At 34.5% G+C, this 12396-nt stretch overlaps 1 protein-coding gene across 5 annotated transcripts in view; it reads left to right on the top strand.

Annotated features, from left to right (window-relative positions):
* LOC145260560 (ataxin-3-like) overlaps window positions 1–10222 on the top strand; it is a 231505-nt gene extending 221283 nt beyond the window's left edge. For all 5 annotated transcript variants that reach the window (XM_080118805.1, XM_080118804.1, XM_080118803.1 and 2 more), the window contains one exon: window positions 9830–10222. In XM_080118805.1, coding sequence (XP_079974931.1) covers window positions 9830–9918 — 89 coding nt within the window. In that variant the 3' untranslated portion in view covers window positions 9919–10222. The remainder of the gene's footprint in view (window positions 1–9829) is intronic.
* The last annotated feature ends 2174 nt before the right edge of the window (window positions 10223–12396 follow it).

Raw genomic sequence — 12396 nt, 5'->3', positions numbered from 1 at the left:
GCATTAGCACCATAAATTTGTCTGATTCTTAATTTCTTATGTTATTGGAAAAAAAAAAAAAAAAGGTAAATATGAGGAATTGCTCCACCCTCGAAAATTCCTTTAAAATTAGCACTCCTATAGGTTTTCGGGGTTGCTGAAAACGAAAATAACCTTTATAATTAAGGCAAACGAGTAGTTTCCAAGATATGAAGAAATGTTAGTTTAAAAAAATGAAGGATCACTTTTCCATAATAATTTAACGTAAAATGATCACCCACTTTGTGGTGGGAGCTTTCTTTCTACCCTTGGAAAATCCTTTAAAATTACCTGCTTAAATTGGTTGGAGGGGCGGGGGGGCGGCCGCCAACCCCCCCCCCCCAGAAAAATGCACCTCTCTCAGGTGGCCAGAAAGTGGGTGCTCATTCTAAGTTAAATTTAAATTGAAAAGTGATCACCCACTTTTCGAAAAAGTAATTTCTTCATATCATGAAAACTTTCTTTTTGCGACAGAAACGGTTTGCAGATTCGTTTTTAGTACACTAAAATCTACAATAAAATATTTCGTTATATACGAACATGAGATGGGCCTTAAAGTAAAATAATACCGGATTTTTTGGGACAGATTTGCCATTTAGTTGTATAATATCCTCAAACCAGGTAATCACTAAAAGGGACTCTTAAAAGTCGTTACCTGTATCGATCAAAGTTTAAAACCACTGGTTATATGTCAGCCTACATCACAGTAACATATATTGAGTGAGTTCCTAACAGTATTTTGTATAGTTTTTTAGTTTAAACTCATTTTCCCAAAGTTTCCCCAAACTTAACGTGTTCGATACAGTCTGCCACCATTTGTATTTTTCAAATATACCGATAAACACTTCATGTTTTTGAACTGATTAAACATTATACATTACATAAAAACACTACAATCTTATCCAGTTAGGTAGAACATTTACTTTTCTTGCCGTTGATAACATTTGTTATATATTCATTTTTTGACAACTTCTTTATATCTGTTAATACAAACCCTTTTCATTTGATGTAACATTTAGTCAGCTCGAAAAACAGTGTTTATCGGTGTATTTGAGAGATACAAATGGTGGCGGACACTGTTGATTATGCTAAGTTTGAGAAAGTGAATTAAAACTAAAAAAACTATACAAAATACTGTCACAAACTCACCGATTATGTCAGCCTATGTCATGGTAACATATTCGGTGGGTTTTTGACACTGTATTGTATAGTTTTTAGTTTTCAACTTAATTTCCCGAACTTAACGTATTAAACAGTCTGCAACCATTTCTGTTTTTCCAGCCGATTAAACATTTTACCTTACATAAAAACACTAAACAATTATCCAGTTAGGTAGAAATGTAATTTACCTTACCTTTGCTTTCATTTGTTTTTGGACAACTTTTTCGAATCTGTGTATAGTAACCCCCCCCCCTCTATCACTCAAATATTAATTACTAACTCACATTTTTGTATACAGAAAAGAAAAGAAGACAAAAAAAAAAGAAAAACATCTAGCGTTTCAACGTTAGCTTTATCCACTGATTGTTGGTCGAGCCCAAGCCATGATTGACGGTAATCCTGAGGATCAGGATCCAATTCTGCAAGAGTACCATTTTTTTCATTTTTTTTTTTTTTTTTTTTTTTTTTAGAGTGGATTGCTGTACTAAGAATATAAAAAACATGCATTTTCTCTTTTTATTAGAATTTTCCATTACACCAAATTGAGCCACAGCAACGCGTGGCAGGGTACAGCTAGTATATATATAAAAATGTAATTCTTGGTTCGTTCAAAGTCGATAAAACCATATTTCTACATTACCAATTTATTTGAGATTTTCAGACAATCCATCTTTAGAGTCGAGGGATGTTTCTATGTTATTAAAATAAAATAACATTGCCAATTATAAAAATATTAAATAAAATAAAAATATTTTTCGTAAGTGCGAACCTTTTTTGTTGATAGAACTGAACTTCCGTTTCAATTCATTTCATACACCAAGATTTGACGAAACGAATTAGAAGATTTCATTTTCTGTTTACTCGATAAGTAAAAAAAAACATAATTCTTCCAAATTTTTTAATTTAAAATTTTTTTCTTTATTATATCAGGCAAAAAAAAAAATTGCTCGCTTGCTTTTTGATTCAAAGTCGTTTTTTTTTTTGTTTTTTTTTTGTTTTTTTCAATATAAGAAAATATGAACATTTTTATTATTAACACCATAAATTGTTAGGTGAAAGTACAGGTTTTTTTCGAAGAAAATTTATGGATAGGTAACGTGCTAAAATAATATTTGGTGCTAATGGAGAGAGTGATCCGCACTATTTTTTAAATCGTATTTCCACCTTTAATTAAAGTTTTATGATACATTTTTTTATTCAATTTTAAGGTTAAAATACAGATTGTTGCAATATTTTGGAACACTAATGGGGTATGATCCCACACAGTCGGACGATTCTATTTATAAACGATGCTGCTAAGAACTGACGAATCAAATTAATTCACGTTCTGCTACCAACCAATCAGAAACCAGAATTGCTTCATAAATATTAAACCTTTTCTGGAGCAATTTCACATGTTCTTTCCCAGGTTTCGACATGGTAAGAATATTTTGTTCTGTGGAACTGTCTATTACAAACAAATCACCTCTCAGGACTTGTGTGTAACAGCGAACCATCTGAAACTGTTCTGAAACTCAAAATGGCTTACACTTCTAGAGGTTATGCGCCCAGCGTGCGTCTTTATTTCGATGGATCCGAATCAAAATTCGAATTGTGGCAAGTTAAATTTCTGGGATATCTACGCATCCAAAAGCTACACAAAGTACTAGAAACACAACCTGAAAACAGAAACGACCCCGACTTCATTGAAAAGAATGCAACTGTCTTTGCGGAATTAATGCAGTGTTTAGATGACTGAAGTCTATCACTGGTAATGAGAGAAGCCCTGGACGACGGCTGCAAAGCATTAAACATATTGAGAGAGCATTATTTAACGAAAGGAAAACCCAAAATTATTTCTTTATACACTGAACTGACCTAATCACAAGAGTTTCCAATGTAGATACAGGACTCAAAATGGCGACTACATTAAAAATGTAGAGAGCTCTGTTAGCGAACATACATTTTTATTTTCGTGTACATTAGATGCGTCAATAAGCAATAATAATTTTCTTGTCGATTGTGGGGCCACGGCACATGTGACTACAAAGGAATCTGATTTTATCAATTTTGATCCCAAGTTTAAGCCGCAAAATCATTTTGTAGAACTAGCTGACGGGAGTCGAGTCAATGATATCGTTTTGAAAAGAGGCAATGCGAAAATCTTGCTAAAGAACAATAAAGGTGAATTGTGTTTCTGTATTCTAGAAAACGCTCTTCTAATCCTAAAATTTAAACAAAATATATTTTCTGTACAAGCTGCCACAAAACAAGGTGCAAATATAAACTTTAGCCCCAATAAATCAAAACTGGTACACCCGAATGGAACTGTATTCGACATTAAAGAAAATGGAAGACTATATTATTTAAATAGGATAGTCCCATCAAAAACCGCCTGCCATGATCTACAGACATGGCATAAAATTCTTGGACACTGCAATATTCCTGATATCAAAAAGTTGCCGACTGTAGTTGATGGAATGCGAATACAAACATCAAAAACCTTCAACTGTGACGTCTGTACGCAAGGGAAAATGACAAACTATCAAAACAAGATACCAGACAAAAAGGCAAAAAAAAAAAAAAAAAAAAAAAATCCTATCAATGGTGCATTGTGACTTGAACGGTCCCGTAGAACCGATGGCCTGAGAACATTATAGATATGTGTTGAATTTCGTAGATGACCATTCAGGTTTAATAATGGTTTACTTTTTAAAGAACAAATCTGATACCCTGCTAGCAACTAAGAAATATCTGGCTGACATGGCCCCCTACGGTGAAATCAAGTGGATTCGCTCTGACAACGGTACGGAATTCACCAATAAAGACTTTGAACTTTTACTAATCAACCATCATATCAGGCATGAAACATCAACTCCTAGATCGCCACACCAAAACGGGACTGCTGAACGTGCGTGGCGGACACTTTTTGAAATGGCAAGATGCTTACTCATTGAATCAAAACTCCCTAAAAATCTCTGGACATATGGCGGCAGCCTATATACGCAACAGATGCATTAACAAAACACTATCTAAAACTCCATATGAATCTTTCTGCGGTAAAAAACCAAATTTAAGCAGAATGCATATATTTGGTTCAACTTGCTTCGCATATATAGAGAGAAAAAGAGTAAATTGAATATTAAAGCCGACAGAGGTATATTTCTTGGATACGATAAAAACAGTCCAGCCAATTTAATATTTTTTCCCGAAAAAAATAAAATAAAAAGAATCCGGTGGGTAAAATTCACAGACACGTTTAATTTTACAGACGAAAACCCGTCATATGAAGAGGATGAAATTATATTACCTCAAATAATTAGAACAAACGAAAACAATAAAAATGACGGAGACGAGAGTGTCCATGATGATGATGATGATAAAGTCGAAAGATATCCCAAAAGAAATAGAAGACGACCCGATTTTTTTGTGGTCGACAATATAAAGGATTATCAAATCAACTATTGCTATTCAATGGAAAATGCGTCAAAAAGCTTCAACGAAGCAATTAATTCAGAACATTATGATGAATGGAAAATTGCCATGAAAAAAGAAATAGATGCCTTAACCGAAAATGATAACTATACGGTAGTGCCTCTCCCAAGAGATAAACATGTTATTTCTACCAGATGGGTCTTTACAAAAAAGAGTACAGCATCAGGCGTAGAACAGTACAAAGCAAGATTTGTTGCTAAAGGGTTCTCTCAGATTTACGGTAAAGAATACTTTTCTACGTTTTCGCCGACCACAAACCTAACGACAATCAAAATTTTACTGTAAGTCTCATCACAATATGACCTAAACATCCATCAAATAGACGTAAAAAATGTTTATTTGAATGCCCCAATAGACTGTGAAATTTATATTACCCCTCCGGAGGGATTTATAATGAAAAATAAAAATAGCGTTTAGCAATTAACAAGTCATTATATGGTCTAAAGCTCAGTGTTGGAACACAGTATTCCATGATTATATTATTAAACAACAATTTAGACAATGTGCTGTAGACCCCTGTTTATATACCCAACACAAAGACAATAAACTACTGATTTTGGTTTTGTGGATCGATGATATTTTAATCGCATCAAATAGTGTCATAATGTTAACTGATGTTAAGAACAAATTAAGTAAAAGATTCAAAATGACCGCTCTTGGCAATATATCCTGGTTTCTGGGAATAGAATTTACTCAAAGCAAAGGACTTGTTATGATGACTCAATCGAGATACATCGACAAAATACTATCAAAATTTGGAATGGGAGAGTGCAAGAAACGCTCTACACCGGTCGAAAATGATATTAATAAAAATATACACACAGAATCTGAAATAATAAATGACACACAATATCGCGAAATTATAGGTAGTCTTATATATTTAATGACTGCAACCAGGCCCGACATATGCTATACAGTAACAAAACTGTCACAAAAATTATCACGGCCGACAATGAAGGATTTAAACAGAGCTAAACAAGTCCTACGTTATTTAAAAGGAACCAAAGAACAGAAGTTAGTATTTAGAAAATCAAGAAATCCCCTAAGATTAGAAGGTTTTTCGGACGCAGACTGGGCAAACGACGAGGATCGCAAGAGTGTATCTGGACATTGTTTCAGACTCTCAGAAAATGGGCCTATTATTTCATGGAAATCTAAAAAGCAACAGATTGTATCTCTCTCTACGTGTGAAGCAGAATTTATCGCGCTCACACACACGACCCAGGAAGCACTCTACCTTAAAAATATCCTGAAGACTATTTTTGAGCCAGAATTGATTACAAGCCCCGTAGTAATTAATTGTGATAATCAAGCCAGTATAGTCTTAGCACAGAACACGATAATCAACCAAAGATCTAAGCATATAGATATAAAATACCATTTCATAAAAAATGAGATAAAAAAGGACTCCATTATTTTGAATTACATATCATCAGAACAAAATATCGCTGATGTATTTACGAAACCGGCGACACGGATAAAACTACAACGTTTTTTCTCAAAACTTGTTGGTGAATTCGACTGAATAATTTTTTTTTTCTTTCACTGCCCTGTATGTATATAGATTTCTATATATTAAAAATACAGACCAGCGAAGTTCCACTTTTGAGAAGGCTCTTACTTTTTTGCATGAATATCAGCGGAAACCCCTAGGGGTAATGCTCAGAGTATATAGATTTCTATATATCAAAAAAAAAAAAAAATAAATAAATAAATAAAAAATAGTCCTGGACAAAACGTTAAACTGTATCCATTTTTATTTGTATTAACACTTTAACCTACTAATACTTTTGCTTAGGGAAAAAAAAAAAATCTTTGTAATTTTCCTTTTTGACATTTAAACACAATTAAAAATTGCGTCTTTTTAAATGCTAAAATTCTAAGATCCAAATGATTTCTAATTTTTGTTATGTCAAAGTAAATATAAAAATATATATTTATTTTTGAGCAGAACAAACACAAGGGACTTCCCCATTATAAAAAAATAGGCAGGATGTTGCAATATTTTGGAACACTAATGGGGTATGATCCCACACAGTCGGACGATTCTATTTATAAACGATGCTGCTAAGAACTGACGAATCAAATTAATTCGCGTTCTGCTACCAACCAATCAGAAACCAGAATTGCTTCATAAATATTAAACCTTTTCTGGAGCAATTTCACATGTTCTTTTCCCGGGTTTCGACACAGTAAGAATATTTTGTTCTGTGGAACTGTCTACTACAAACAAGTCACCTCCCAGGACTTGTGTGTAACAGCGAACCATCTGAAACTGTTCTGAAACTCAAAATGGCTTACACTTCTAGACAGATTAGGTACAAAACACCCTCCCCTCCCCATGTTAAGAATGGCTTTTTAAATAATAACGTTATTATTTCAGCACAGATCACTCTCTGCATGAGTACCGTACTTTCACCTAACAATTTAATAAACAAAAGATGGTACTTATGCAGAGAAGGTACTGTGCTGAAATAATGTTATTAAGAAAGCCATTCTTAATATGGGAAAGGTAGGGTGTTCTGTAACTATTTTATACTTCCACCTAACAATTTAATATACAAAAGATGGTACTTATGCAGAGAAGGTACTGTGCTGAAATAATACCGTTATTTAGAAAGCTATTCTTAACATGGGGAGGAAGTTTTGCATCTATTCTATACTTTCACCTAACAATTTAATAAACAAAAATAGATAGTATGTATGCATAGAAAATATCGTGCTGAAATAATGTCATTTTAAAAGACATTCTTAACATGTGGATGGTATTTTGTAACTATTCTGTCCTTTCACCTAACAATTTAATAAGCAAAATATGGTACTTATGCAGAGAAGCTACCCTGCTGAAATAATGACGTTATTATTTAGAAAGCCATTCTTAACATGGGAATAGGGGTGTTTTGTATCTATTCTGTACTTTCACCTAACAATTTAATAAACGAAAGTTAAACTTAAGCAGACAAGGAACAGTACTGAAGCATTAACATTATTATTTAGAAAGCCATTCTTAACATGGGGAGGGGGAATGTTTTCTAACTATTTTGTACTTTTGGTGCTAATGCAGAGAGTGATCCGCGCTATTTTTTAAATCGTATTTCCACATTTAATTAAAGTTTTATGATATATTTTTTTATTCAATTGTAAGGTTGAAGTACAGAATAGGTACAAAACCCCCCTCCCCTCCACATGTTAAGAATGACTTTTTAAATAATAACGTTATTATTTAAGCACGGATCACTCTCTGCATGAGTACCGATTAATGTTTTGTTTTTTGGGTTTTTTTTTTTTACCATAGTTTTTTTTTTTTAAGAAACCTTTTTTTAACAAAAATTGAAAGTACACGTTTTTTCTTTTTTTTTTTTTACAGAACTTGTTTTTATATAAGGCAATATGAATGCTTTTTCTTTATTAATGAAATTGGGTACTCATGCACTTATTGATCCGTGCTGAAATAATAACGTTATTATTTAAAAAGCTATTCTTAACATGGGGAGTGGAGGGGTTTTTTTACTTATTACAACTGAATAAAAAAACGGTAAATTTTTAGATTAGGTCCACCTCCACAATTTTCTTTTAAATGACAACTTGCATAAGTTTTTGACGATGCTGAATACGGAAATCGATTTGAAATTTTGCAGAAATGAGTAGTTATTGGGATATAAAAAGTTGTATGATGCATTGTAATCTCTGGCGGCCATCTTTTTTATGCACGTGCGTCATAAACAAATCTACGCGCGTAACAAAGATGGCCACCAAAGAATACATTGCATATAACAACTATTTATATCTCGATAACTACTTATTTCTGCAACATTTCAGTGCGATTTCTGTATTCAGCATAGTCAGAAACCTATCAATTTAAAAGAAATAATAGTGGAAACCTATAAATTTAAAAGAAATAATAACCTTATTATTTAAAAAGCCATTCTTAACATGAGGAGGGTAGGGTGTTTTGTACTTATTCTATACTTTAACCTTACAATTGAATAAAAAAAACATATCATAAAACTTTAATTAAACTTGGAAATACGATTTAAAAAATAGCACGGATCAGTAAGTTCATTAGCACCAGAAAGGTGAAATACAGAAAAGTTTCTACCAAGAAAACCGTTATTTTTTTAGCCATTCTTACCAAGGGGAGGGGATGGTGTTTTGTCACTATTCTGTGCTTTCAACTAACAATTTATTAAAAAAACAAATGGTAAATTTTCACATTAGGTCCACCTCCACAATTTTTAACATGGTTAGGTTGGGAGTGTTTATTCCGAAAGCCGTTCTTAACATGGGGAGAATGGTGGTATTTATTCCAAAAGCCGTTTTTAACAGACGAAAGACAGGTAAAAGGTTAAAACACGTGGTTAGGCATGGATGTTGTTTATTCTGAAAGCCGTTCTTAATATGGGGAGGTTGGGGGTGTTTATTCATGGCCGCCAGTGAATTATAGTGCATAGTACAGGTCTTTATATCTCAAAAACTACTTGCCTCTGCAAATTTTAAATGAGATCCGGGTCTAATTCTGCAAGTGTACCATTTTTTTTTCATTTTCGCCTTTTTTTTTTTTTTTTTACTTTTTGGAGTGGATTGCTGTACTAAGAATATAAGAAACATCCATTTTCTCTTTTTATTAGAATTTTCCATTAAACCAAATTGAGCCACAGCAACGCGTGGCAGGCTACAGCTAGTATATATATAGTTTACATTTGCAAAATATCTGAAAATGTCATAATTTGTTTTGGTTGCCTGGAAGGGAGTAGATAGAAGAAAAAGATTGCATATTTTTTTTTTCAACACCCATTGTTGATAGCATCGTTTACAGATATACTTTCCTACCAAGCCTGACACTCGTTATGTGTCAGGCTTGGTAGCAGAACACATGACAAGACTAGTTAATTGTTGATATTTTTTATTGAATGTAAATTTTATTTTTGATAAAAAGAAAAATATCCAATAATGTTTCCCAAAATGCTGACAAATTTCCTTTTGTGCTAAAATGATGAAGTTTAAATTGGTGAAGTATACTTCCATTGCAATTTCTGTTGGAGTCCACAACATGGCAGATGAAAAAAAAAATCAAATTCTAAATGCCCCTCTCTCCAATTTATTTGAAATCCCCTTGTTCATTTATCAAAATGCCACCGAGTTGCACTGACATTTTTCCCTCTTTTCTCCATTTCAGATGATCCAAGTGAAGAGGAAATGTTAAAACAAGCAATTGCCATGTCAATGGAAAGTGCGTGTGACACTTGCTTTGTTCCAGGCCCATAATGATGGCACTTGTGATATCAACTGCTAAATTGTATATTTTTAACAATGCAAATTCTGGCAAGTTTTTCTGCCAGAAAAACGGTTGTACTTTCTCCACTATACACATCAATTGGGCAATATTTATTGATGTGATTTGTACGTTTTTTTTTTTTGTTTTGTTTCAATACAAATATTTTTTTACCACCAGAACCAAAAGACTTGGCATGCCAGTTGTAATTTTATTAAAATAATAATTGATTAAAGAAAAAAATTGAAACAAAAAATTAAATATTTCAAGAAGAAAAAAACTCTCAGAGAAACAAAATATAATATTTGTTATTAATTTTTGAGAAAATATTGGAAAGATTGTACATTTTTTTTTTTTTTTTTTTTTACATCGGGGACACCACTTATCAAAGCCCAAAGGCCACTCAGGGATAAGGGTTATTACGTGTACAGTAATCAATCAGATAGTATTGTAGTAATCATTAGTATTGGGGGTTTTGATAGAGTGTCTTACTTAAGGGGGCGGTTTGTCAGGAGTTTGTTTATGTTGGACTTGAAGACATTCAAGTTGTAGACAGGTGGGAAACAGGCAAGCGGCAGAGAGTTCCACTGGCGTGCAGTTCTAAGAAAGAAGCTTTGCTCATGGAATCTACGTTTAGATTTAGGAACAGATAAAGAGTGGGGAAAATTATTGAGAGTAGTTTCAGCCAGACGGGTGTTTTTCATGAAAGATTGGCAAGGGGGGACAAGGGATTGGAGCTCAGACGAGCAACTGCCATGGAAATAGCGATAAAACAAAGACAGGCTTGCAATGTCTCTTCTGTGGGAGAGAGGTTGTAGGGAAGAGAAAAGGGCATCCCCCACTAAACCCCGAAGTCTATTTTGTACTCTGTCAAGGCAGGATAGGCTGTTTTTAGCAGCTCCTGCCCAGATGTGGCAGCAGTACTCCATCCTTGGACGTACTTGGCTTTTATACAGATAGAGAATTGCATCAATAGTGAGATATCTTCAGGAGCAGTAGAAGCATCCCACCATTTTCCCAGCGTCCCTGGCAACAGATTTGATGTACATGTTCTATTTCAGATCAGGAGTAAAGGTCAAACCCAGAAGCTTGTCAAAACATGAAGCCTCTCCAAGACGAGAGCCATCCATTTCAATTGATGCCAAATGGGGATAAGAGCATTGATGATGTAAAGATAGGAGTTTGGTTTTGGATGCATTAAAAGTGACCAACCACCTCTTCCCCATTATACTCAGAGGAGAGAGAATTAGGGAGAACTTTGTCATTTACGGCCTTTGATGTGTTGCCATAGATGGTCGTGTCATCAGCATAGATGTCAACGAATGATTTAAGTATGTGTTTTGGGAGATCATTGATGTAGATCAGGAAGAGAGTTGGGCCCAGGATGGATCCCTGGGGGACTCCAGCATTAATACTGTGGGCCTCTGATTTCTGCCCATCAACCACTACTCTTATGAACCTATCAGAGAGAAATAATTTTATGATTGCGAAAACATTTCCAGTAATACTGTAGCTGGAAATCTTGTGAAGTAGGCCTTTATGCCATACCTTATCAAAAGCCTTCAATATGTCAAGAGCAATTGCCCTGGAAAGGAAACCTTTGTCAAGAGATTCACTAATCCTGTGTGATATAACCGTTAGCACATCTGCTGTAGATCTTGCAGAGCAGAAACCATATTGCATGTCACTAAGAAGGTTGTTTCTGTTGAGGTGGTTGACTACTTCTTTATTTAATATGGATTCCAACAACTTACTCATGACACACAGGAGACTTATTGGTCTGTACTGAGAGGGAGATGACTTTTCACCTGAATTCTTAAATACAGGGCATACTGATGAGGTTTTCCAGGGTGTTGGAAAGCACTTCTCCTTAAGGCAACACTTAAACAGTTGTGTAAGTATGGGGGCAAGTTCTGGTTGGAGCTTTTTCAACACTATAATTGGAATGTTGTCAGGGCCTGTTGTTTTACTGGAATCAAGGTTCTTGATTAGCTTGGCGACCTCACGCACAGATATTTGTATGTTGCATAGCATGTTGTCTGTTATAGGAGGAAATACAGGGAGTTGATGGTCATTGTCGCATAGGGTAGAATTAGCTGCAAAGTTCTTGGCAAATAGTCTGGCCTTGTCTGATGCTGACGAGATGACCTCAGGTCTATTGATGATAGTCGGGATAGAACACACACTTCTGTTCAAGATCCTGTTTGCTATTTGCCAGAACTGGTGGGAACCAAGCCGCTGCTCAGCTACTTTGGATTTAACAGACTGAGCATATAGCTCTCTTGCATTTTTTATTACTCTTTTACAGTGGTTGCTGGCAGTCTTGAAAGCAGCTTTAGTCTCAGTACATCTATTACGTTGATAGCTATGGAAAAAGTGATTTCTGTGCTCGATGGCAGCAGCACATTCAGGGGAAAACCATGGCTGGCTGTTACGTTTTTGTAGGAATTTTTTGGATGGTATGAATCGGT

Source organism: Euprymna scolopes, chromosome 36 (genome assembly GCF_053919585.1).
Source record: "Euprymna scolopes isolate OS-2025 chromosome 36, ASM5391958v1, whole genome shotgun sequence".
In the NCBI taxonomy this organism is placed as follows: domain Eukaryota; kingdom Metazoa; phylum Mollusca; class Cephalopoda; order Sepiida; family Sepiolidae; genus Euprymna; species Euprymna scolopes.
Note: the sequence above shows the minus strand (reverse complement) of the source record. Positions and strands in the feature narration are given on the sequence as shown.